General features: G+C 37.2%; 1 protein-coding gene across 1 annotated transcript in view; it reads left to right on the top strand.

The window, feature by feature from the left end:
- Positions 1 to 25,993, top strand: part of LOC122789860 (phosphatidylinositol 3,4,5-trisphosphate 5-phosphatase 2A-like) — a 1,099,782-nt gene that overhangs the window by 942,890 nt on the left and 130,899 nt on the right. The window contains exon 20 of the mRNA XM_044057294.1: positions 14,742 to 14,855. Coding sequence (XP_043913229.1) covers positions 14,742 to 14,855 — 114 coding nt within the window. The remainder of the gene's footprint in view (positions 1 to 14,741; positions 14,856 to 25,993) is intronic.

Genomic DNA, 25,993 nt, shown 5'->3' on the forward strand with positions numbered 1-25,993 from the left:
ACATTAAAGTTATTTGCATGACAAGGCAATCATATCTCATGCTTCAGGGTTTTCAAGATTTGTTTGGTCTCCAGTTTTTTTTATATTAGTGATAAGTATTTATCTAAGATTCAGTTATCTGTAGATGATAACCTTTTTAAACATCAGCAATATTGAATATTCTCTAACCACTGTCACAATACTTTAAAACTTTCAAATTGATATCAAGATTAAAGTTTAATCAAGATTAAAGCAATGTGCTGGGAGAACAAACTGATTAAATATCTTGGGAATACTATTGTAAATAATTTAAATGGAATTATAAACATAAATTATAATAGATAGGTGAGATAAGTTAATTTTCAATATGGATGACAGACTAATCTTGATTAAGATGATTATTTTACCAAAAATTATATATTTTACAATGTATATCTTTACTTCCATCCAAAAAACATATTAAGCAATTCAATATCATTTGTCTGAGATTTCTATGATATCCTAATAAGCCTGGAGTAACATGGAGTCTTTATATTAGAGACTGGAAGAGTGGTGGTGCTGGTTTCCCTGATCTTGAATTATATGCTACAGCCTCAGTTATTAGGACTTTAGCATTTTGGCTGGATTCCAACTGTTCTTCTAATTCAAAGTTATTACATGTAGCAATTTGGCTGAGAAGTGAGACATTGTTACAATACAACATAATCAGATTTCAAGTAACATGCACTGGTTAGCTGGTTATTAAAAAAAATGTTTTATCAAAGATACTGATGACTGATGTTTTATATAAATAACACATTAAAATTATATAAAAATTGTGTGAAACTATCCAGAGATAAAAGTTTGGTTATTCTGTATATTTCCCATAACCTTTGCTTGGAATGTATAGAAAGTTTTAGTTTTAATAAAATGAATAGCTTTAAAATAGAGACTTAGTTTATAGGTTCCTAGGTACATACTAGACTAATGACCACCAGGGCATTTATAAACCTAGCTGTGCAATCCAATCCAATTCTGCCCCTTTGTAAAATAAGCATTTATTTGGTGGGGTATGTTAGGAGGTCACTAAAGGTTTAGTTGGAGTATGTTAGTTAGGGAATATTTACTGTTGGCCTTTGTCTATCAGATAAATGGGGTGAATTGTTGATTTCCTATGTAATAGTCAGTGTTACATTTGAATAGTGTTAGGGAGGGACTCTTGCTTCACATGTATAGGGAAACCTATTCCAGAGCATGGGGATCATTTGAGATAAATGTCTGCCTTGCCAGCATGTTCTGTTTATGTTGCAAGCAAAGGTTAAATCCTTGGATCTAATCTTTCTAGTGCTATTCGTTTTGCAAATGTACAAAAGGTCCAGCAGGGCTGGATCTGAGAATGGCTTATATGGCAGACATAGACAGCCTTTCAATAACCTGTAGGAGACTTAGTATAAAGATAAGACTTTAAGGGGATCTGTATAGGAAGATTTGTCAATACCCTATATTCTTTTGGTGAGGAACGTCTGTGACCATTCCAGTTCTTGCATATGTCTGGTCAGGTACCTGCTGAAGGAGGCACTGTACTCAATGGTGGCACAATAGCTTCCTTAGACCTGGATGCTATACCCTTACTTATGAGTTGAGTGGAATATAATGATTTTCTTATACTTTGGCTATGTGTTGGTCAAAGGCCAGATTATTGTTTACATATGATCCCAGATCCATAACTGTTGGGTCAACTCTTAGGGGTGTTTATTGATAGAGTAATTAACCTGAGTTGACATTTTCCCAAAAGGGATTGCAGTGCAATTCTTGGCATTGGGTTTTAAATTGTGGCTTTGTCACCATTTCTCTGTGTTAGACCCTCTTGCAGGATGTTGGTGATGTGTGGGGAGTGTACGACAGTTCCTAATTTGGAATCATCTGCAAACTTGGTGAGATCGAGGCCCTTGTCATTATCATTGATCTTCAAGAAGTAGATGCTAAAGAGGAGTAGACCCAGCAGTGAGCCCTGAGGTACTACACTGGTGATCGGTCTCTTGGTGAAAGAGGTCTCACCAGTCCTGACTCTTGGAGCCTATCTGTGAGCCCAATGGCAATCTAATGAGCTATGTAGAGATTTATGCCTAGTTCAGTGAGTTTGTCAACAATACCTGAACGAGATTTACTAGACTCAGTTGATAAATTACATAACATTGATATGTAATATATAAATGTGACTTAGAAATGGATAATAGGCTAACAATATAGGTTTGTAGGCAGTTAATAGTATTAAAAATAGATTTGATATTATATTATATCAAAAATGATTTTTCCCTACATAATTAATCATTTTTCAGCAATCTTGAAATTGATATTTGTGATAGGAAACCTAACCTCCCTGTCATATATAAAGTAATAGCAAAATATAAATGTTAGATTAATGGAAATTAGTTGGATTATGTTTTACAAGTAAATAATTAATCTTTAACAATCCTGGATTAGCATTGTCGCTTCACAGCAAGAGATTCTCCCATTCGATTCTCAGCTGGAGCACCTTCTGTGTGGAGTCTGCATGTCCTCCCCACGGTCGAGTGGCATTCGAAAGACATGCTTAGACCATGCCTTCATTGAAGGTTGGGCGTCGAGCTGGCACCTCGGCACTGTAAAAATCTACTGCCAATCATTAGCAGACCGGAGTTCCGCTGTGGTGACCCCTAACCGGGAAAATCTGAAAGAAGAAGAACAACAACAACAATGCTGGATAAAAGTATAATATCAACTTCATCTTCCAGAACTATTTTCCCTATTTGTGTAAATATATGCCTGGAAATTCTTACACAGAGCTTTTTTCCCCATGCATAAAATTGAAGTCTTATTTAAAAAAGAAAATATAGATGCTGGAAATCTAAATAATTAACAAAAGAGGTTTGGTTACATAAGGTATTTGACTGTCAGGAAGTTACTCTGCTCAGAGGACAGATCCAATTAGTTTTTTAATCACTATGGTATGACAAATTTATATTGTCTAATTCTTAATTTTTTAATGCTTCAGTTCCTGGGTGCATACCAAGATCACAATTTCTATTGCTAGGAAGGTAATTACAAAATATTGTAAAACTGCATCAACTCCTCTGTTTCTAAGTTTATAAATATTGCCAAGTTATTATCTGACATCTGAACTTAACTTTTAGATAAAACTAAATTCTCTTTTGGGTAAGTATTAATCTATGTTTGGCTTACTATCATAACAATTACTATTGAATTTTCTTTACACACACACACACACACACACACACATATATATATATATATATATATATATACACATATATATATGGGTCTATATTATATCCTCGAAAGTTTTAAACAGCGGATGCTATCTACAGTGAAAATGCTGTGCAGCAAACTGTAAATAGCAAGATTGCACTACAGTGAAGATCAAAAAATTTGCTTTTTCCTCACTGTAGTGTGATCTCAGAGTTAGTATATATAATTAGCGGAGGGTGTTGGGGGGCACAGCCTCCTACAATAGCAAATTCAATGCATGGCATTTTTGTTGTAGATAGCATTCGCTGTTTACAGCTTTTGAGGATATAATATAGACATATATATATATATATATATATATATACACACACACACACACACACACACACACACACACACACACACACACACACACACACACATAGAAACAAAGTAATAAAACCACCACAGCGATAGGCATACAACAAATATTTCAATAAAGCAAAATAAGTTACTTTTACACATATAAAAAGACAAGCACTTTCAGGTATAAGCCCTTTTTCAAGTCTTAAAACTTGAATAGTTCATGTTCTTAGTCAATTCATTAACTTATAAGTCCTTTAGTGCTTTTTTCTCATCCTGGTTAAGGTGATAAAAATGGTGCCTCTTAGTATTCAATGCCTTAGTAATTTCATCTTCACACACTTGTTTTAAAAAAGTATCAACAATGGAATTATTTTGAGGTATGTATGAGCTGGGTTTCTTTAAGCCTTTATACATCTGAGAGTAGTAGTTTCCAAAGTTGCTCACCTCAACCAGGGTGAGAAAAAAGCACTAAGGGACTTACAAGTTAACAATGAATTGATATGTCCTGCTGATAAAGGAGGAGCTATAGTTGTATTGGATAGGTCCTTTTATAATAAGAAGATGCTGGATATGCTCCATGATTATAAAATCCGTGTAGTTATTGATCAACACAGTGTGAATCAGATGATCACAGATATAAATGTTTTGAGTTTCTTAATCATAATAAAATAAATCAGGTATTATATGAATTTTTCAAGATCCAGCATCCTACCATTCAGACCATTAATGGACTGCCCAAAATTCATAAGGATCAAGTAAACCCTCCCCTGTATCCAGTTGTTGCAGGAGAGGGTTGGGCAACAGAGCCCCTCTACATATATGTGGAACAGGAGTTGAAGGATGCACTTGTGTCAGCACCTACAGTTCTCAGTGACACCCAAGAATTCCTGCAATCTCTATCAGTGTGTGATTTGAGATCCATAGATCCAAAGTTGGATTGCATGGCAACTATGGACATCAATAGTTTATTTAGAGCAGTACTGAATGACTATGGTATACAGGCAGTTGAATGCTTTCTTAATAATAAAGAAGGGTACACCAAAGAGAAAACTGGTTTAATTTGTACACTCCTAAGAATTATCTTGGAAAGCAATGTCATATTGGCAGAAATTGGGGGTTGCTATGGGCACCCCCATGTCAGTAGCTATGCAAATATAGTCCTGGGATACTGGGAGCAAGTACATGTGATAAAAAACAGGTCTATAGTCCGCACATAAAATACTACAAGTGTTTTGTGGATGATATTTTCATCATTTGCGTAGGTATGATTGACATGTTAAAGAACTTTCTTATTTATCTTGAAACCACTATGAGTTTTCTATGATTTATCATGCATCACTCAGATAGTAGTGTAGAATTCTTGGATGTCCTACTAAAATTTGACAAGGGGACAGCTGTTTTCAATAAAGCTTGTAAAAGGAACAATTTATTAGTGCATAACAACTTGCATCCAAGATATATATATATATATATATATATATATATATATATATATATATATATATATATATATATATATATATATATGTATATATCCAATAACATCATTAAAGGCCAAATGTTAAGAAACCACAGATTGCACACAAAAGATCAGGACTTTGAAGAGGTGATTTCCTCTTTGGGCCTACAATTCATATCTATAGGATATAAACACAAAGAAGTCATACATCAGATAAATGAAATAATGAAACAGAGACTAACATATGGAAACCCCTTCTTTTATGTGAACAATAAAAATATGTCATCAAGCAATACTTATGACCATCCACCCAAGGCCGTATATGCAAGGGTCATTTTGAAATACTCTAGTGAGACTCGATATGTATGCAACATTATTAGGAACAACTGGATAATCTTGGTCAGTGATGAAAAGATAAGAGTGATCATTGGTGATATTCCAACCTTTACTTTTTGGAACAATAAAAATTTAAAACAAGTATTATGGAAAGGGTCTGTCCCAAGTCCACGAATTTCTTCCAATAGGATTGGAACTTTCCCTGTAGACACTGTTCATCTTGCAGAGATATCTACAGCTTATAGGGCTTTATACATCCTTCTTCTGATAGAAAATATTTTCCCAAATGGTACGCTGATTGTACTACAAAGAATGTAGTATATCTTACACATTGCCAACAGTGTCAATCTTTTTATGTTGCCAAGACTATTAGACAGCTAAAGGAAAGGATACCAAATGCATTAGTGAAATCTGCCTGAAGGATACCAAGAGTCCTTTAATGAAATATATCTCATAACTTTCTTTTTCTGATTCTTCAGATTTTATATCCTAACCCTTCTAGTGGAGACATTGTAGCTAAGACTGAGTTAGATGAAATGAATTGGATAGGAGAACTAGGAGCTGATGTCTTTCCAGGTTTAAATTCTTGCCTCCCCTCAAACTGGCTCTGAAGAAACATAGACTTAAATATTAATAACTTATTTATTTAGACATGACACATATACATAGACATCTACTGATACATGTATGCTGGTAAATGGTTGGATGAAGTGAGTTCCTACATTCAGTGTGAGCACTAGTATCTTCTGATATTTACTAAGTGCTACTCACCACTGTAAATACAATTGTTTTGGTTATTCTGGATGTGTCTATTTTTGCCCGGTTGCCCATGTTCAGCCGCTTTGTTTTGTTTTTGTATCTGTGTCATTGCTCATTAGCCTTGCATGCTCAGCTGCTTATATTTTATGATTTTGGTGTTTTTTTTTATTATGGGGCAGATTAACATATGTTTGGCATTATATGTGTGTACATATGCATGTACATACTGGTTTACTAATGGGCATTATGCATATATGTAGCAACATGCTTTTTCTGATTTGTGATTTTTATTTCTTGAATGGTTAAGTTGCACTTAGGAAACATGCAATGCAAGATTGTCATATAGATAAATCTGATTCTAGGTTGATTCCTGTTCATATGCTAACACAAATAGCTTGTTTGTGTACATAGACTATTTATTGGTTACTCAACATTTTATACAACCAATGAAGATAGTTTAACATTTGAATTCAGATTGGTCTGTGCCTTTATAGTAGAACTAATGATTTGGGAAGTGTTTTGCATGCTTTTTATTGGCTACTCAATGTTCATATTCACCCATGAAGAAGGAATAGCATTTTCAGCATGTCATTGTCAAGATTTTATGCAGTTTTCTGATCAACCAATCAAATCTTAGAAAAACTATGATCTATTTACATTTTATATGTGGTTGGTCCATGTTTTTATATTATATTATATACATTATATGCATCTACATTTTCTGTAGATGCATATTTGGTAAAATCAATTATTAACAAAAACTGGTACTTCCTTGTGGATGACAACCTAATTAAAAATAATGTAAGTGAGTTACCTCAATTTGTATTTAGGAGAGGTAGGAATTTAAAAATGCTGCTTGAAAGGGGTCCACCAAAAGTATATAGCCCCCACTGTGGAATGTCCAAATGTGAGTCGTGCAGATGGTGTAAATATATAAAAGTCACTAATCATGTTGTTATTGGAAACATAACAGTCCCTATTAGGGGTAAATTCAATTGCAATACCGAAGGAGTCATATACTTGGGTTTATGAAGTTTCTGTCCAGCTTTTTATGTGGGTCGTACTGAGAGGCCACTAAAAAACAGGATTTATGAGCATGTTTATGCAATTGGGAAATTGAACCTGAATAATGCTCTTGCCAGACACATTAAGTCCCACCCCTCACATGAATTTAGATTTTTAGTATTGGAAAAAGTTTTGGACAATGAAAGGGGAGGTCCAAGTGACTTGAAATTAGATGAGAAAGAATTGATTTGGCAAGTGAAATTGAATGCAGTCACAGCCCCAGGCTTAAATGATGCTGTTTCTTTTAAGAGTATTTTAAAATTGAGGGCTCTGATAAGATAATATATTATTTTTATATAAATGTCTGGTTATTTCTTTGTTATTAAGATTTATTTAAGTAATATATATGTAGTGTTAGGGTTATTAATCTATTCTATTTTATGAATGTGTTAACACGTTGGGTATGTGGGTTCTTTAAATGGAGGCTTGACCTACTGAATTGCATAGTGATGTCATGATATCATAGTTTATTTAAGTTGTGAGTTTTTGTATTGCTAGTTGTCTGAAGAAGTTTGCTGAAATAGTAAATGAAAGCGCTAACCTTATTTTTGAACTTGGTGTGGTGTTTCTTTCTTTTTATTCAGTTTTTCAGTGTTTGTTTTTGGTTTGGTTTTATATCTTAAGATTTCGTTTATTAGATTTCTTGCTGCAATTGTTACGCACGTTTATTTTTTTATTTGTCTTTTCTATCATTTAAAGTGTAATGCTTTGAAAAGCAGGTATTAAAGTGAAATGGGCAGGAAAAAAGCTACATTATTATTGCCATTAACATAGCTTTGTTCAGTGCATTTATTACACATGGGGAATAGCTTTTTTTGAGTGGAGTTTTACCATTTTGCTTTGTGTCTTATTATGATGGCAATATATGTATGTACAGTAATTTAAAATGACTGCAGAAACCAGCATTTGACAATTTTACTGTTGAATAAAAAGGGGCTAACATTGTTAACAATATAGTCTTGTTCTGTGTTAAAATGTCCTATTTTGAGATACCCTGTATGGTGGAGACTGCATAAAGCAGCATGTAGTGGCTGTATTGAAGGTACGGCATAACCATAAAGTTGTGCTGTAATGTTTACTTCCTTTCTTCTTTTGCAAATTACAGAGTGACTGTAAGACTGCTTTTCACAATAGATAATACTACTCAAGAAGGAATATGAAACATATTTTCCTGTCTGGAGCTATGGCATTACCTTTTCACTTTATTGTGAATGTAACATATCCCACGTTAATATTATTCCAGAAGGGAACACTTGGCATTTTACCACTGATTAGGGTAAAAAGGAATGCACATACACATTGTTGGAAAGAAAATGGCAGTGTCTTTGTCATCAGGTTTATAGTGTGAGACACCTCTCCCTGTTAATATCAGTGATAAATACATTATAAGAGTATTACACTGCCACCTAATCTATGTAACAAGGTCTGTCTGATGCTTGTATTTAACTGTCAGTTCACTCCTTAGCAAAAATGTCAAGTTCAGTAGTGTTTGCATACTCTGGAAGATCTAGTTCAGTTTGTATTCATTCATAAGTTTCATGTTTCATAGGTGTATACTAGGCTAATGACCACTAGGGCCCTTATAAGCCTAGCCATGCAATCCAAATGTGACCCACAAATTTGATTTATATAGGGGTGGTTTACTGACTTACTCTGTCCATCAGAGACATTATTGCCAGACTAGGGGTGAATTTCCAATTACCTATTCAAAAACTATCCACAAGTGATGCACTTACAGGTTTGTACAAGCCAAAAAAATGTTGCAGCATGAAAAAGCCTGGTCTGTACTAAAAATTGGGGCTTAAAATACGTATAGTATAATATTTAGTGTTTTCAAGCAATCCTGCAAATATTCTGTTTCTCTCTAGTCTGTTATTCTTATGGATGTTTATGCATATTATAGAAAATTCTGATTTACACCTTTAAGGGGAAAAAGTTAAATAATCTGCTGGACCGAATAGCTATTGTGAAGTTTTCTGCATAAAAGGAATGGTTCAATACTAACTTACTTTAAAGAAGATATGAGCAGAGGTTCCTTAAGTTTTTCTGCATAGCCGCCTATTTTGAGCATTTTCTGGCTTGTTAAATTTGATTTCTGCATTAGTAACTGTATTTAGAGCACAACCTAGAGCTGTTTACTGAATTTCCTGTTTGCACTTATTTTTAAAATCGTTTTTTTCTCAAAACTTGCATTTTATCTGTCTTTGCCCTAGCACTCTTGTGTGGGGTCATTTACTGTACTGTTATAACTTGTTGATACTTGTTAACCTCTGCTATCTCTGAAAAAACAAACAAACAAAAAAAATCTTGCTTTTTTCCCACTTTTCTGAGATTTAAAAAAGTTCAGTTACAGGCTTGCTGTTCATGAACTGTTTGTAAGTTTCTGTGAGGCTATTTTTTGCTTGGGCTAAAGGAAAGTCTCTCTGTTGATCAGTGGCAGTGAAAAACATTGAGCAGCCTGCCTGCCCCTGTGGGAGTGGTTACTGACTTGAAACTGTAGTTTTATTGGCCATTTTGGGTCAATTCCAAAACTCCTTCATCTTCCTCTCTTAAAACCTGGTTGCCTCATGGTTTTGGCATCTTTTCAGGCTTGTTGGCTGTTGGTGAAGCACCCACCAAGAGGCAAAAACGCTGAGAGAAGAAAGGAGCCACTTTTGAGACTTTAAGTATTTTTCCTCTGTTTATTTGCTAAGTTTTTTCTGCATAGCCGCCTATTTTGAGCATTTCCTGGCTTGTTAAATTTGATTTCTGCATTAGTAACTGTATTTAGAGCACAACCTAGGGCTGTTTACTGAATTTCCTGTTTGCACTTATTTTTAAAATCGTTTTTTTCTCAAAACTTGCATTTTATCTGTCTTTGGTCTAGCACTCTTGTGTGGGGTCATTTACTGCACTGTTATAACTTGTTGATACTTGTTAACCTCTGCTATCTCTGAAAAAACAAAACAAAACAAAAAATCTTGCTTTTTTCCCACTTTTCTGAGATTTAAAAAAGTTCAGTTACAGGCTTGCTGTTCTTGAACTGTTTGTAAGTTTCTGTGAGGCCATTTTTGCTTGGGCTAAAGGAAAGTCTCTCTGTTGATCAGTGGCAGTGAAAAACATTGAGCAGCCTGCCTGCCCCTGTAGGAGTGGTTACTGACTTGAAACTGTAGTTTTATTGGCCATTTTGGGTCAATTCCAAAATTCCTTCATCTTCCTCTCTTAAAACCCTCTTTTGCGCGTTTTTGAGCATAGCGCAACAGCGGGCAGCGCCGCCTAATTGGGTTTAAACTATTTCTGGCTCCACAAAGTCTGCTCTTCACTTTTTCCCTTAGAACTGCTCTATCTCTCAATTTAAACACCATATTCTCATTCTAAGGCCCTTCACTGGTCCAATTAAGTAATCCTACAAGTTAGCACTATTAAACCATAAGCACTACTTACTCTTATACTCTCTATGATTACCCTGTCCTCTATTGGTCCGTCTTAAATTCAGTTTCCCTATTACTCTAGCATGTCCAAAGGTCAGTCAATGGTTTCCTCTCCAGTCCAGCTGGTGAATCTGGGAATTTTGAGGCAATGTTACAACTGTCTCATGTACACAGACAACCCTCTCCTCCTCCAAACAGGTTCAAATATATGTGAGAGATGCAACTATTTAGCCAAACTGGAGGCTGAGCTCTCTCATCTCAAAACTGGTGAAACCAGTCAGGAGGAGAAGGTAACCTCACACAACACAATTCTAGTATCACATAGTCCCACCACATCAGCGAACCAAACACATAAATACACAAAAACATACTCGGAGGCTCTAAATAAAAATCTACCTAAGCAACAGAGACCTCCAAAGCAGACATCCAAGCAAACGCTGCCTCAAAACAAAACACACACAAGACATAACCCACAAAGTCAGTGTGCCAAGCAGCCACAGCCCTTAAGGTTGAATAACACACCTGATACTCTTGTTATAGGTGACTCTATTGTCAGACACACTGACGTCCCGCTCACCAGGCTGAATAAAGAGAAGGTCACAGTGAGCTGCCTGTCGGGTGCTAGGATCCGACACATAACGCAAGCACTCAGGTCACTCCAAAGCAAATACAAATATGACTCGGTCATTGTACATGCTGGTGTGAATGACCTGAGACGTACCTCCCTGGACTACATGAAAAGAGACATAGAGGAGCTCTCTGATCATGTAGCCCAGGCTGGTATGACCCTGACCTTGAGCAGCATCTTACCCTCACCTAGAATGATGCCACAGTACAAAGACAAAATGATCAATTTTAACAACTGGCTAAAATTTTGGTGTCATTCAAAGGGGATCCAGTGTCTGTTAGCCTGGGATGACATGCTCAACAAGTCACGTTGCTTCGCTAGGGACGGCTTGCACCTGTCACCACTGGACTTTCGGATATTGGCAAAGGCTCTTGTCACCCCCATAATGCCTTTTTTAGGCAAGGCTCAAAAGTCAAACCCACCCCCATAGACAGCACAAGGAACAAGAAACTAAGGGTAATGCTGCTAAACGCCAGAAGTCTTAACCTCAAGATGCACGCACTCGAAGCTCTCCTCAGTATGGAGAACATCAATATCTGTGCAGTGACAGAAACCTGGTTCAAGGCTCCAGAGAGCACCCCAGCACTACCAGGCTATACCTCATATCATGCTTTTCGCCCCCCAAACCCGGACGGTACCACAAAAGGAGGGGAGTTTCCATATTTATCAAGGATATCCACACCTCCAGGTTAGTGGCATTGCACGGGTATCGGAGACCATCCATGTGCAACTAACAGTGGGCAAGACTGCTTTTCAGTTTATAGCATCCTACAGACCACCCTCTCAAAGTCAGGAATCCCATTCGGCTTTCCTGAAAACATTGGAGAACATGAAGATCTCTCCGAACACCATTATATTGGGCGACTTCAACTACCCAAACATTGACTGGAAGCACTACTCAAGCCCCAGCACCTTAGCCCAAAGATTCCTGGAAATTATAAACTCAAATGCTATGGAACAACTAGTCACCACTCCCACAAGAGGGGACAACATACTAGACCTGATCATTACCAACATGGGGACTCTATGCTCCACACCAGAAGTATATCCCTCATTGGTAAGATCAGACCATAAATTAATTTCACTGGATGTCCACATCCCGACCCCACCCCAGCCCAGAAAACCACAGTGAAAAACTTCTCAAAAGCAAACTTCTCACTTCTCAAAACTGAAGTGGAATCCTTCAAGGCCCCAGGGCCAGTGGAAACTACAGCCCAAACTGCAGAATCCTATATAAATGCATTCTACGGACATTTCCAGGAATGCATGGATCATGCTATCCCAAACAAAACCAAGACCCAATCATCCAAAGGCAGGCGTCCAGTCTGGTAGACCCCTGCCATAAATAAACTGTACAACAGAAGGAGGAAGCTACTACATGATAGAGCAAAATCCCTAATAGGGAAGGCATCTCTGATCAATACTAGCAAAAAATTATGATCCCTCATAAAATCCTCCAAGGACAGCTTCGAGAGAAAAATTGCACAGGACACCAAAGACAATCATAAGGCTTTTTTCAGTTATGTTAGAAACCTGGGATGCAACTCCCAGACTTGTTCTGAGTTGATTCTAAACGACAAAAAATACACTGAACCCACAGACATCGCCAATATCCTGGCAGACAGGTTCAGTGCAAACTTCTCCACCCCCCCCCCCCACAAAAGAGCAAGTATCTATCCCGGCAGAGGGCTGCCTCCCAAACATCTCACATGCTCAGGTGAAGGCTGCCCTCTCCAAAGCAAAAAACACTGCTTCCGTGGGAGCAGATGGCATCCCAGGTTGCATCCTACATGAACTACAAGAGGAACTAATCCCTCAAATAAAACAGCTATACAATCTCAGCCTCACTACAGGATATGTGCCCACAGAATGGCGTACAGCAACAGTGGCCCCACTCCACAAAGGTGGAGCCTCTACGGACCCTGGAAACTATCGCCCCATAAGCCTGACTAGCTTAATCTGCAAGGCTATGGAGAGGATCATCATGGAGCTCATAAACAAAGACATTGGGGACCTACAGACACTAGATCCTACCCAGTTCGGCTTTGTCAAGGGCAGATCCTGCCTTTTGAACCTGGTTGACTTCTTTGAAACAGTCACCAAAGCCATAGATGAAGGGAAGGTAGTCCACACAGCCTATCTGGACCTTGCAAAGGCATTTGACACAATACCCCACCATCATAGATAAGCTATCCAGCTTAAATATAAACCCCTATGTCACAAGATGGGTCGGAAACTGGCTCAAAGACAGAACCCACAGAGTGAGAGTTGCTGGAGCCATGTCAGACTCGAAACCGGTCACAAGTGGCGTCCCACAGGGTTCTGTCCTGGGACCACTCTTGTTCGGTATATACTTTTCCGAGGTACAGGCAAACGTGGGAGGACTATGGCTCACCAAGTCCGCAGACGACTGCAAACTGGGCGCCATAATCAACTCTCCAGCTGACACAAACATCCTTCAAAAAGGTCTCACAGAGACAGATAACTGGTGCCAGTGCCATGGTTTAAAGCTAAATGCCAAAAATGTATAGTCATACCCTTTGGCAAAACAATGTGCCCACAAATTACCACATAGGCAGAAACCCATTAAGTACAGAGAAAGTTATTAGGGACCTGGGGACCCAAGTTGATAGCAATCTCTCCTTTGAAAACCACATTGCCAAAGTGGTTAGAAAGACCTTCTACATAGCCCACCTCATCACGAAGGGTTTCACATCTAGATCAAGAGAGGTAATTGTGCCCCTTTATTCATCCCTCATCAGGCCCATCATATAATACAATGCCCCTTTTGGGATGTACCTTACCCGACACCTGCAGCAATTAGAAAGACCCCAAAAGTATCTCACCAAGAGGATCAAGGGTCTCAAACAGATGCCATATGCTGCTCGGTTAAAAAACTCCAGCTCTACTCAGTTGCATACCGCCTACTTCGAGGCGATCTATGCCTGACATACAAAGCTATGTCAAATCCAGAATTAATGGACATGCTCCACCTCAGTAAATCTAAATCCCTTAGAGCCACACACTCGAGGGACTTGAACCTCAGCACAGAAATAAATAGAACTTGCTGGAGGGACAGGTTCATAACCCAGAGGCTCCCTTCGCTCTGGAATAGAATTCCAGTTCATGTGAGGCAGAGCACCTCACTGAATCTCTTCAAGAAGAATCTCGATAAGTGGATGGGGGATCGTAGGTTTGTCCCAGGGATTACTCCCGTGTCACTATTAGACAGAGGCACAGTAAACTAAACCTTAAAAAGGGCACAGTATACTCAAATCAAGGGGTGGCGTAAGCCATACAGAATCGGGCTAGGCTTATAATTGCCCCAGATAGCCTAGTATGAACCTATGAACCTATGAGATAAAAGTTGTCAAAAAAGAAAGTAATACATTTACCACCTGGTTGGGAAAAAAAGGTTTGAATTATTAGGTTTAGTTAAATATAGACCCAAATGTTCATATGGTAGAAAATGACTGGCTACTATTTGTATAAAAGTATGTGATGACTGCCTTTTCCTTTCTGTCTCTCCTAGATCCAGGTTCTAATTCTGAAATGGCCTGTATCGAGTTTGAAAATATAGAAGCCATTGTAAAGACGGCAAGCAAAACAAAGTTCTTCATTGAGTTTCATTCATCTTGCTTGGAAGGTATGTTAATTAATCCAGGGTGTAATGGTAAGGAAAAGTTAATTAAGGAGTTATGTTGGACAAGTTAAACATTTAATAGTAGACCAGGATAAACAGCATACTGCCATTTTACTATGTTGCCATTTGGAAATGTAACTCTTAACTATTATATCTCTATATTGTTCAAAGAACATGCAACATCTTATTAAAGGATTTTCCATGACCTCATTTTTTAATATTTATTTTATTTATATTCTCTACTTGCCCTTATTTTAGTGGCAAACACAGATAAACAAATCCATAATGTCTGTCATATGATTAGCTAACTATGCATCTGTGTATATGCATGTGAGTGCATGCATGGGTGTGTTTGTGTGTGTATATATATTTTATTTATTGACATTTGATTACTGGGAAAGTCAGACTGGGTAGTAATCCATTTTCAGTGGAGGTCTCAGGAGAATAGCTCCAAAGTGTTACAGAACATTTTAAAACAATAATCTTACAGTCTTTAAAAATAATACAAAATAAAACTACAGTTTAAATAATTATACCAAATTAGATATAATCTGTAAACATTGGTTAAGAAAACATACAGGTTATACAACAATGATTTAGTATTTAGAGAATGTTTAGTAAGTTTTTAGAGAAATTAAAGGTAAGTTAAAATACTACAACCAGGAATTGCAATATGAAGTGAGATAAAAACAGCCTAAAGGTATACTGAGAGAGGAAGCTGGGGAGAGAAATTGATAAAAGAAAGAAGTGAGTTAAGAAAGGAGAGTATGGTGGTATATGGTATAAATAGGTATTAGTTCACATTTAGGAATATAGTTTATTCTGGTATTAAGCAAAAACAGAACCAGCTTTTGGCTAAGAAGCCTTTCATAATGGTTTTGAAGGATGGAAAGGAGGGTATTGATCTGATGATACAGGTAAGGCTTTCTGGGTCTTAGCAAAATGGTATAAGTAAAGACAATGCCCAGCAGATTTGATAGGCTTGTAGACAGACAGACATTTCTGGCCATTAGATTGTAATCACTGACTGGGAACTTAATTGTGTAGAATGTTATTTAGTGCTGGACAAGAGATGGATGGTTGATAATTTTATAGGTGGTAAGAAGCTCTGCATATATGTTAGCTGATGAGGTAGTTCTAATTAGTTCAGGCTTTTTACTGCTGCACAGTGGTGAGTTCTGAAAGAAGTATTTGCTGCAAATTTATCAACTTTGTTAATAACATTGTTCATGTTTTGATTGTCTGAAGGTTGGTAAGGATGGGAATGCCATTAAGAAGTGTGGGAAGGAGATATGTAGTGACAAGTGTAGTTTTAGTTGCATCAGTAAGAAAGTTTTTGGCTCTATAAAACATCTCTAGTTTTTAATGAATTTTTCTTATGCAATTTTGTATATGCTGGCCAAATGTAAGATAATCATCCACTAGAATCCCTAATAATTTGCTATGAAAAGTGATTGGAATGGTTGTATTATCAAGATAAAGGACTTTAAATTTTGTTTCTTCATGAGGCAGGGATTTGCGGAAAATAGTATTTTTTTTTTTTTTTTTTTTTTAGGGTTGAACATGAGTTGTGAGTTACAAAGCCATGTTTCAGCAGCTGTTAAAGCTTCCTGAGTATTGTTTTGGAGGTGTGCCACATTGTCAGATGTGCAAATGAGTATGGAGTCATCTATGTACTGTTATTAGGGAGACCTGTTGCATGGATGTATGGAGGATGTTGGTGAGAATATTAAGGAGGAGGGGAAACTAGTGGTGACTGAAATATATAGAAAGAGGGTGGAGTGCCATTTTACTGATGGATACCTATTGGATAGGTAGCTTTTGAACCATAGAAAGGTGGGCTGAGAAGACATTTGAAGTAGAAGCTTGCTGTGACAAACTGTGTTAAAGGCTTTAGGGATGTATAGAAATAAGGAGGAGACTAGTTTGCCATTATCTCTAGCTTTATTGACAGCATCTATATAGGTTAGAAGTTCAGTGTTAGTACTATGGGAATAATAGAAACAAAACACTTCGAAATAAAGTAAAGAAGTCTATTATCTCTGATAGACAAAAATACTTTTTTACACTCCAAAACAATAATAAAACAAATCCTCCTTAATCCCAGTAAGCCACACCCCAGACCCAAATGTCCCTGATTTAGACTTAGCTACTCAATTCAACTCCTTTTTCATTGAATCTATTAGCAAGCTAACTTCCTCCTTCCTTAGTCCCACCTCACCATCTAATTCACCCCACACTCTCCTGCAAACTCTCAGCCTTCCACTATCACTCCTCCCCTTACCATCTACTCACAGTCTATCCTCCAGCTCTTCTCCTATCTCAACTTCCACATCATCCTTACCTTCCTCCAACTCTCTTTCTTCACACTCAACTCTATTTTCACTAAAACCAATACCCACTTCTACTATAAAGAAACTCCTTCAGAAATTGAAGCCATGTACAAATGCACCTGATAACATTCCCTCTTACTTCCTAAGTATAGCTGCTGAAGCAATTGCCTATCCTATAAGCATTCTAATAAATCGTTCCATCCATGAATGTACAGTGCCCCAACTCTGAAACAAGCCTTCATCATTCCTCTGCATAAAGGAGGTAACAACTGTAACGTCAACAATTTCCGTACCATTGCTATCCTGTCACCCATTTCTAAACTCCTAGAAAAATGTGTCCAACTCCAACTCTTACCACATCTCTTAGATAATAACCTTCTAACCCCTACTCAACACGGGTTTAGACCAAATCATAGCACTATGACAGCCTACTCTCCTACCTAGAGACTGTTAATAAAGCACGTGACTCTGGCCAAATTGTTTCCACCTTACTACTTGACCTCTCTCAAGCCTTGATACTATCTCACACACAGCCCTTAACTTTAAACTTTCTCAACTCTCCCTCCTCTCCCTCCTCCGAACTGGTTCTCTAGCTATTTATCAAACAGATTCCAAGCTGTAAAATGGAAAAAAAAACTTCCTCCTTTCTTAGTACCCCTACGGAGTTCCCCAAGGCTCCATTGGTCCCCCTTCTCTTTCAATATATTTATAAATGACTTAATCCATTCCATTCTCTAACATCATCCAATATGCAGATGATTCTACCATTATCTGCTCAGATACATCTCCTCTATAAGAAGCTTTCTCAATTACTGAACATTGGATGAAAGTAAACCACCTAGCTCTCAATGCCTCCAAAACTAAACTTATGGTATTTAATGAACACATTCTCTATTACTAGCGAAAATAACTCATCCTTGGAACTGGTGACTGAAACCAAATTACTTGGTGTCCAAATTGATAACCAGTTTAACTTCAACTCCCATCTACAACTAAATATCAAAAAAACCCATCAAAAACTAGGCAAAATCAATTCCTCACATGCTCCTCTAAAATTACTCTCTCCTCATCTTTTCTTATCCCCTCCCTTCTCTATGGAGCTCCTTTGCTAACAAATCTACAGTCCTCTCTAAAAAACAACTTTCTTCATGCTATAACAAAATCGCCAGGTTCGCAAACGGTCACAGGTCCTCCACCCACCACTGCTCAATTAACTTTAGCCCACAAGCTCATTCTTAACCCATCTCTCTGTCCCTCCTGTCCTCCACCTTCAGGATGCACCTACCCAATAGGGCTTTAAGGTCTAACAATCAAAACCTATTAGAAGTACACGAACTCACTTCCACCATCAATTCGCACTCTCTCAATCATAACATGTTTAAAAATCTCTTCATATGTATCTAAGCTCCCAATGGGAATGCTCTTGCTCCACCCCCTCAAAGGCCAAAAAATGGAATGCTCTTGCTCCCACCCTCAAAAAAATATGGTATTTACATCTCTTCACACTCATGTGACCTGATTGTACCTTATAAGCTTTTTCCTTACAAAAATAACCACTTCTGTATGGGTAAAAACACATCACTCTCTAAATAGTATTGTTTGAATTCCTAAAGTTTGAATTTATTTTAAATATTCAACTCATATGTCTGTATCTTGTACTATTGTATTTATCATGACACTGTTTGTACCTTTTTTATTGTTTTTTTTTTTCTTTTTTCTCCCCAGGACTCCATTGAAAACGGGTTCTTTTGACCCAATGGACTATCCTGGTAAACCAACTGCAAATAAATAAATAAATAAATAAATAAATGTTGTGGGTGGATAGGAGTCCTTCCTGCAGGAGGTAGTTTAGCAATTGTTTTAGAATACATTTTTCAAGTATTTTGGACAGGGAGTATAAGATTGCTGTAGGTCTAAAATTAGCAATATCTGTTGAATGTCCTTCTTTGCGCAGAGGGATAATTGACTATTTCCAGAGAGAGGTTATGTGGGATTCCTGGGCTGACCTATTTATAAGGATTTAGACAGGATAGGCAATGCTATTGGCTGCTATTTTAAGGTACTCACTTGGAAGGTCATCACATGAAGCAGAGCATGGTTTGAGTTTAAGAGTAGTTTCATATAGGTTGTGGTGATATGTGGCTGCCGGCCAGGGTTAAGATTAGATGATGGAGAATATTTGGTTAGAGATGTTATACTTTATATGAAATAAGAGTTGAATTGTATTGTGGTTTCAAGTGATGAGTTATTGGGATAGGGGTTAGGGTTGAAATATTGGTAGGGATGCAAGATTTCTTTAATGTCTGTTCAGAATCTTTTAGAATTATGCTTACTATTATTCTGAAAATTGTATAGTTTTTTTGTCTTCATTAATTTACTTTTTAGTACAATTGTGAAGCATTCTGAATTTTTCAAGGTATTGTGGTGTCTTATATTTTGCCATTTTTCTGTTTTTTTTTTCTCTGTCCTATATTAGCATTCTACTCTTTCTGGATAGCCAGATTGCATTATTTGTTTTTAGTCACTCCCTTCTTGGAGTTGCAAGGCTATTTGGAATATTCAAGAAAATTGTATTGAATTAATTTACAGCATCATCTAAGGGGGATGATTTTTAAAATTCCAGTTAACAGATGACAGGCTAGTAATGAAGATTTCCGTGTTAAACTTGGAAAGGTTGCATGTTGTTTTATAAACATGCTATTTAAGTAGATGTGTGAGAGATCTGGATTTAATTTATCCAAGTCTTTTGAGTTTCTAATACCATGAAAGCATTGGACCCCATTCCAAAGTCAAAGTATGATTAAAGTTCATGAAATTAGTGTTGTTTCAATCTTTGATGTTAGCCAAAAGTGCTCTCCTGAGCAACTGCAATGTACCCAGAATCAATTCATTCTGTAATTTGCATGGAGTTACATGTATTTGGTATCTTATCTAAATAAGACTGTAAATTATTTTTTATGAGCTCCATTGTTCCAGCTACTATTGGAACTGTTTGGGTATCCTTCTTCCACATTTACCTCATTTCTGCCTGCAAATCCTAGTATTTTATGACTTTGTGTCTGTACATAAGACACTGTAATCACTGGGTGTAGCAATTTCAATGTTCAGTTCTACCTTTATCTTCTCTTCATGGACTACATCTGTTTTTTGAACTGTTGGTAATGGGTGATCCCATGTGATATAAAATTTGTCATTATGTATGCTTTGCGGCTAATATTTCCAATGCTTCTGAGCTGCTTCAGTATTATAATGTTTGCACAATCCCCAGTGCAACAGGCATGCCACATTATTATGCCTTTCAGGATACAGCCTTTCTGCCATTAGTGTATCACACCCAGCACTCAGAAGGAAGATGTGTGACTACTTCCAGTTCTGTTTTACAGACCCTATATTTGTCTGATTCTCCCACATAGTAACCAAAGTTGAACCACACAATTCCAAAGTAAGAGAAACACCACTGGTCACAGACTGCTGAATTCCAAAAGTTTGTGGAATAAACTTTTGGAATTCAGCAGTCTGTGATTGGTGGTGTTTCTCTTACTTTGGAATTGTGTGTTTCTCTTACATGTTCAGTGGACTTTGTAAACTAATATTTATGTAGTGCATTGTCCTGGGGTGCCAATACCCATCTTTCATCTTTTGGTTTAAATTCACTCCTCCTTAACCATTCCAGCATTGGATCCTGATCAACATGAGTTTGTTCCTGGAGTTTTCTGTACTTACTTGCCTTCTCATCTGATCCTTCTCCTTATATTCTTTCATTTTTTTGGCACATTCAGTTGCTGCCTGATTTTTGTCTACTTCTGGTCTGGTTTCCATTCCTGCTTGACAACGATATGCTTCTGCTAAACTAAGTAGTAAAGTAATCTTAGTTTTGTTCTCTTCATGCTTCAAAACTTTCACTATGTTTGGATCTGATGAGGTTAGCAGATATGTATGCAGTCCTACAATTGTAGATCTATGCATGTAATCAGTTTTGAGGAGGCCCATACCCTCTTCAGACCAAGGAATATTTGGTATACTATGATTTTTATATATCATTTGATAAGTGTGAAGTATTTTTCTTGTTTTCCTGTTTGTCTGATCCAGTACCTTTTGGGGACAGTCTATCACCCCAAAACTGTAAGTTAGAACAGGAAGAGCAAATTGGTTTATAACTTGGACTTTGCTCCTAGATGTCAGCACTGTTTTCAGTATTAATTTTAGTCTTCTAAAATATTCCTTACTGAGTTTTGTTCTCATTTGTTCATGTTTTATTTTTGATCCTTCTTCAATTCCCAAATATTTATACACTCCTTCCTACCCAGACTGATATTTTCTTCGTGCTTTACCTTTCCAGCTTTAAATGTTGCTTTTGCACATTTATCAAAATAGTGTAAGAAACTTTTCTGTGTAGAAGATTTTCAATCCATATATATCTAGTTAATCACTTTATATTAATCAAACCAGATAATAGAAGAAGTACCAAACTTAAACTCGTCCTCAGTAAAAAAAAAATAATAAAACATTTATAATTTGAAATATACAGAATTACTAAGTATTCAAATGTAATCCAAGTAGGGTAGACAGTCTGTTTCCAGTCGAAAATCCTTTATTAAGTACACAGACAAGCACTCCAAGTAAAACAAAAATAACAGAGTAATAGTTTCCTCACAAGCTTTCTAACAATATATATAATTTTTATCAGGCAAGGGAGTGGTTTATTGTGCTGTAAAACAAAGTGTTATTGGTATAGACGTTAAATTCACATCCCTTCCCCCATCAGTGTGACATTCGAGCTGATCCTGCCCTACTTAGTAGCTGTCATAATAATATAACCCTTATGTACTTTAAATAAAATTTATAATGATGTGGTACCTCTTATTTGACCAGATTCTTAAGTCTGTGATTTTATCCAAAACAGTATACTACATGGCTGGAAATATATAAGCCTTAGACCATTTGACAATCTAAAAAAATATATACATATACACTTTGCATGCAAAAAATCCATTGTAAAAATCATATTCTATTTCCCTAACCTATTGTTAACAAAGATCACTTTCTTCAGGTCTGTGTACAAGAACCCTAAAAATTATCTACAAAAGTATTATTATATAATTAGCTAGTGTAGCTATTGCACGTCATTTTGAATGAAGTGGAAAAAAGAGTAAGAATAAATGTATGATGATAGAAACAAAATATACACTTAAATTAAAACTGATTTAACATGGTATTTAAAACCAACTGGACGAATAAAATAAAATGAATTAAAATTAGTCATGCAAACAATGTGGCAAGTTTCTAAGTTCCAGTACACTTTTAAGTGCACAGTAATAGTTTAGTCCAGGCTTCCTAAAAGATTTCAGCTTTAATTGCCACATGAGTTCACGTTTCTCCAGTGTATGTACAATTTGCTTTAAATCTTTTAGTGTTTCTCTCTTATAGTCTAGGTTTAAATGCAATAAAACTACTAATGTTCCTGGCCTTCCTGTAAACAAAAGCAACAATGTTAATCAGAAAAGGGTTTCCTGTGACAAAAGGCCCAATTTTCTTTAATAACATTTTTGATACTGTGATAATCCAAAGTGTATGTCAGGATGCAGCTATTTTTGCATTTGTTATTTTCTGTGGAATTTCTTAACATTCTCTTACTGGGGAGGCTGAGTGAAGGTGCTTCAGTCCTTTTCAATTTTGTAATGGGTTACAGGATATTTTTTAACATCTGACTTTCATAGCCTCTCACTAGAAAATCATTATCTAAGTTGTTCAGGTTTCTCAAAAATGGTTCCATCTCTGTGGTAATTCTAGCTAATCTATAGCTCTGGGACTTTACCACATTATACTTGGTTTTTGCAGGATAAAGACTTTTCCTGTGGAATAATAAGTTAACCCTCGTGGTTTTTAGAATAGATCAGGGGTGAGTCTGTTATTCCTCTTGTAAACGTTGTAAAACAACAAAAATTAACCACTGAGTGGTTGTAAGAAACAGCACTTTTATTGAACATACAAATAATAAAATGACTAAACTCTTTCACCCATAAACACTCAAACATCATCAGTCATAAGCGCATACTACTACAATCACTATTTATAACACATTACACCATACGTAATTTCCTGCCATTTAACACTTCCTAACATAACAACATTAAAACATTAAAAAATGTTTTGAATGTATAAACTTACTGTTGTAGGCCACACATTCAAGTGCGCTAGACTTTTTGTGCCGTAAAAGTGAATTTTATTACTGCATTTACTGTAGTTTTGATTCTGCAACAAAAAATGAAAAGAAAAAAACAAACAAAAAAAATTCTATCTACTTGCTTGTTTCCCACCTTTTTCTCTAACTAGAATAGTCCGGATCTCAGATTTGCTGATTTCAGGACTGTATTTTGTGTTTCTAAGTTGCCCAGACCTTGCTGAGTTAGAAGGAAGTATTTCTGCTTATCAGTGGGAGTGGTAAGCTCTTAGCAGCCTATATATTGCTAGAGGAATGGTTTCCAGCTCAGGAATTGTTATCTTATTGGCCGTTTTGGACTGCTTCAACTTTCTGACTTAAAAACCTGTGTTTGCATGGGTTTGCATGATGCACAGCACCGCTAAGCTAAGGTAAACCATTAATGGTGCCTTAAAGTCTGCTCTTCAAATTTTCCCTTAGGTTTTGCTAGCTTTCATTTCTGAGCACTCAGATTAGACCTTTAAACCCAGCACTTGCTCAGAACCTCTTGCAGCATTTATTGTAGCATATCCACTGCTAGTAGCACTAAAAACTTTCCATAAATGAAACAAAAACACTTCAGAACTTAAAAGAAAGCAAAAACAGCTTTAGTCCTTAAATAACTGCTTACCTATCCAGGCATGTCCAAAGGTCAGTTCCCTATGCTTTCTCCTGTTAACCTGGTGAACCTGGGCATCCTGAGACAATGTAGCAATTGCCTCATGTACACAGACAACCCTCTCCTTCCACCTCCAAACACATCCACTTGTGAGAGATGCACTTACATAGCCAAACTAGAGGCCACACTCTCTACAACCAAGACTGGGTTAGCCAGTCAAGAGGAGAAAGTTAACACATACATCACACCACATAGAACACATAGCTCCTTGGATCACATACCACCACACCTCTCACATAGCAACACAAAACACACACACACTTTCATGGAGGCTCTCAATAAAAATCTACCAAAACAACAAAGACCTGCAAGGTAGAAACGCAAGCAACCATTTCATCCAAACATAACCCACAAGTCACATAGCCCACATAAACAGTGTGCCACTCAGCCTAAGCTCCTAGGGCAACACATTTTACCCAATACACTAGTCATAGGTGACTCAATAGAAAAGGCACACTGATGTCCAGCTCACTAGGTTGAATAAGGAGAAAGTTACAGTCAGACCTGGAATTCTGCATACTGGCCAAGGCTTTTGCCACCCCTATAGTGCCTTTTTTAGGCAATGTCCTGAAGACAAATTTACCACCATAATATCTGCAAGCAAGCGCAACCTGTGGGTTATGCTACTCAACACTAGAAGTCTAAATCTCAAAGTGCACTTGCTCGAGTCATTCCTTAAACTGGAGAACATCGACCTCTGTGCAGTAACAGAGACCTGGTTTAAGGCTCCAGAGAGCACCACAGTGCTACCAGGCTGCAATGCATATCGCACCTTTTGGCCCCTAAATCTGGACCGAAGCCCCAAAGGAGGTGTGGACCGACACCCCAAAGGTGGTGGTGTATCCATCTTCATAAAAGATACGCACACCTCCAGACTAGTTGCCCAACATAATACATCAGAGATACTTCAGATACAACTAACACTGAATAAAACTGCAATCCAGGTTGTAGCCTGCTATAGATCCCCCACAATGTCCCAAGACACCCACTCCACATTCCTGAACACTCTGGAAAACATTAAGGTTCAACCTAATACCCTTATACTGGGAGACTTTAACTTCCCCTCCATTAGCTGGGAAAATTACTCCTGTTCCAACTCATTTGCCCAATGTTTTCTGGAATTCATTAATTCCATCACCCTTGACCAGCTCATTCTCATCCCCACCAGAGATAGAAACATTCTCGACCTGGTCATTACAAACACGGGGGACTGTTGCTCTACTCCTCCCTAGTTAGATCTGACCACAAGTTAATCACCATCGATATCTAAATCCAACCCTCACAACCAATGAAGGAAACCACAGTGAAGAACTACTCCAAAGTCAATTTTGATCTTCTAAAGACAGAAATGACAAACTTCACTTCATCCATGCAAATAGGGAATGGGTGTATGGCAGTTGAATCATATATAAAGGCTCTGTATGAGCATTTGCACAAGTGCATGGATCGGGCAATACCAAACAGAACCAAGATGCTGTACTCCAAAAAAGGAAGGCAATCTGGTGGTCCCCTGCCATCAACAAACTCTACAACAGAAGGAAAAAACTGTTGCAGAAAAGGGTAAAGTCCCAAGATTGGAAACATTCCCTTGTAAATCTCAACAAAATACTGAGGTCCCTCATCAAATCCTCCAAAACTAGTTACAAAAACAAAATTGCTACAGATACTAAAGATAACCACAAGGCATTCTTTAGTTATGTCAAGAATCTGCATGACAATACACTGATGTGCTCTGAGCTACTGTCCACTGCTACCACTTATACTGAACCAACTGATATTGCCAGTATCTTGGCTGACAGGTTTAGTGCAACCATTAATCCCCCTTCACACCCTAAACGGTCCATATCAATACCCGAGGAATGCCAAATCCCTAATATCATGGCTGCACAGGTAGAAACCGCACTGTCCAAAGCCAAAAATACAGCTTCCA

This window comes from Protopterus annectens, chromosome 15.part0 (assembly GCF_019279795.1).
Source record: "Protopterus annectens isolate FY-2018-M chromosome 15.part0, PAN1.0, whole genome shotgun sequence".
NCBI classification, from domain to species: Eukaryota; Metazoa; Chordata; order Ceratodontiformes; family Protopteridae; genus Protopterus; species Protopterus annectens.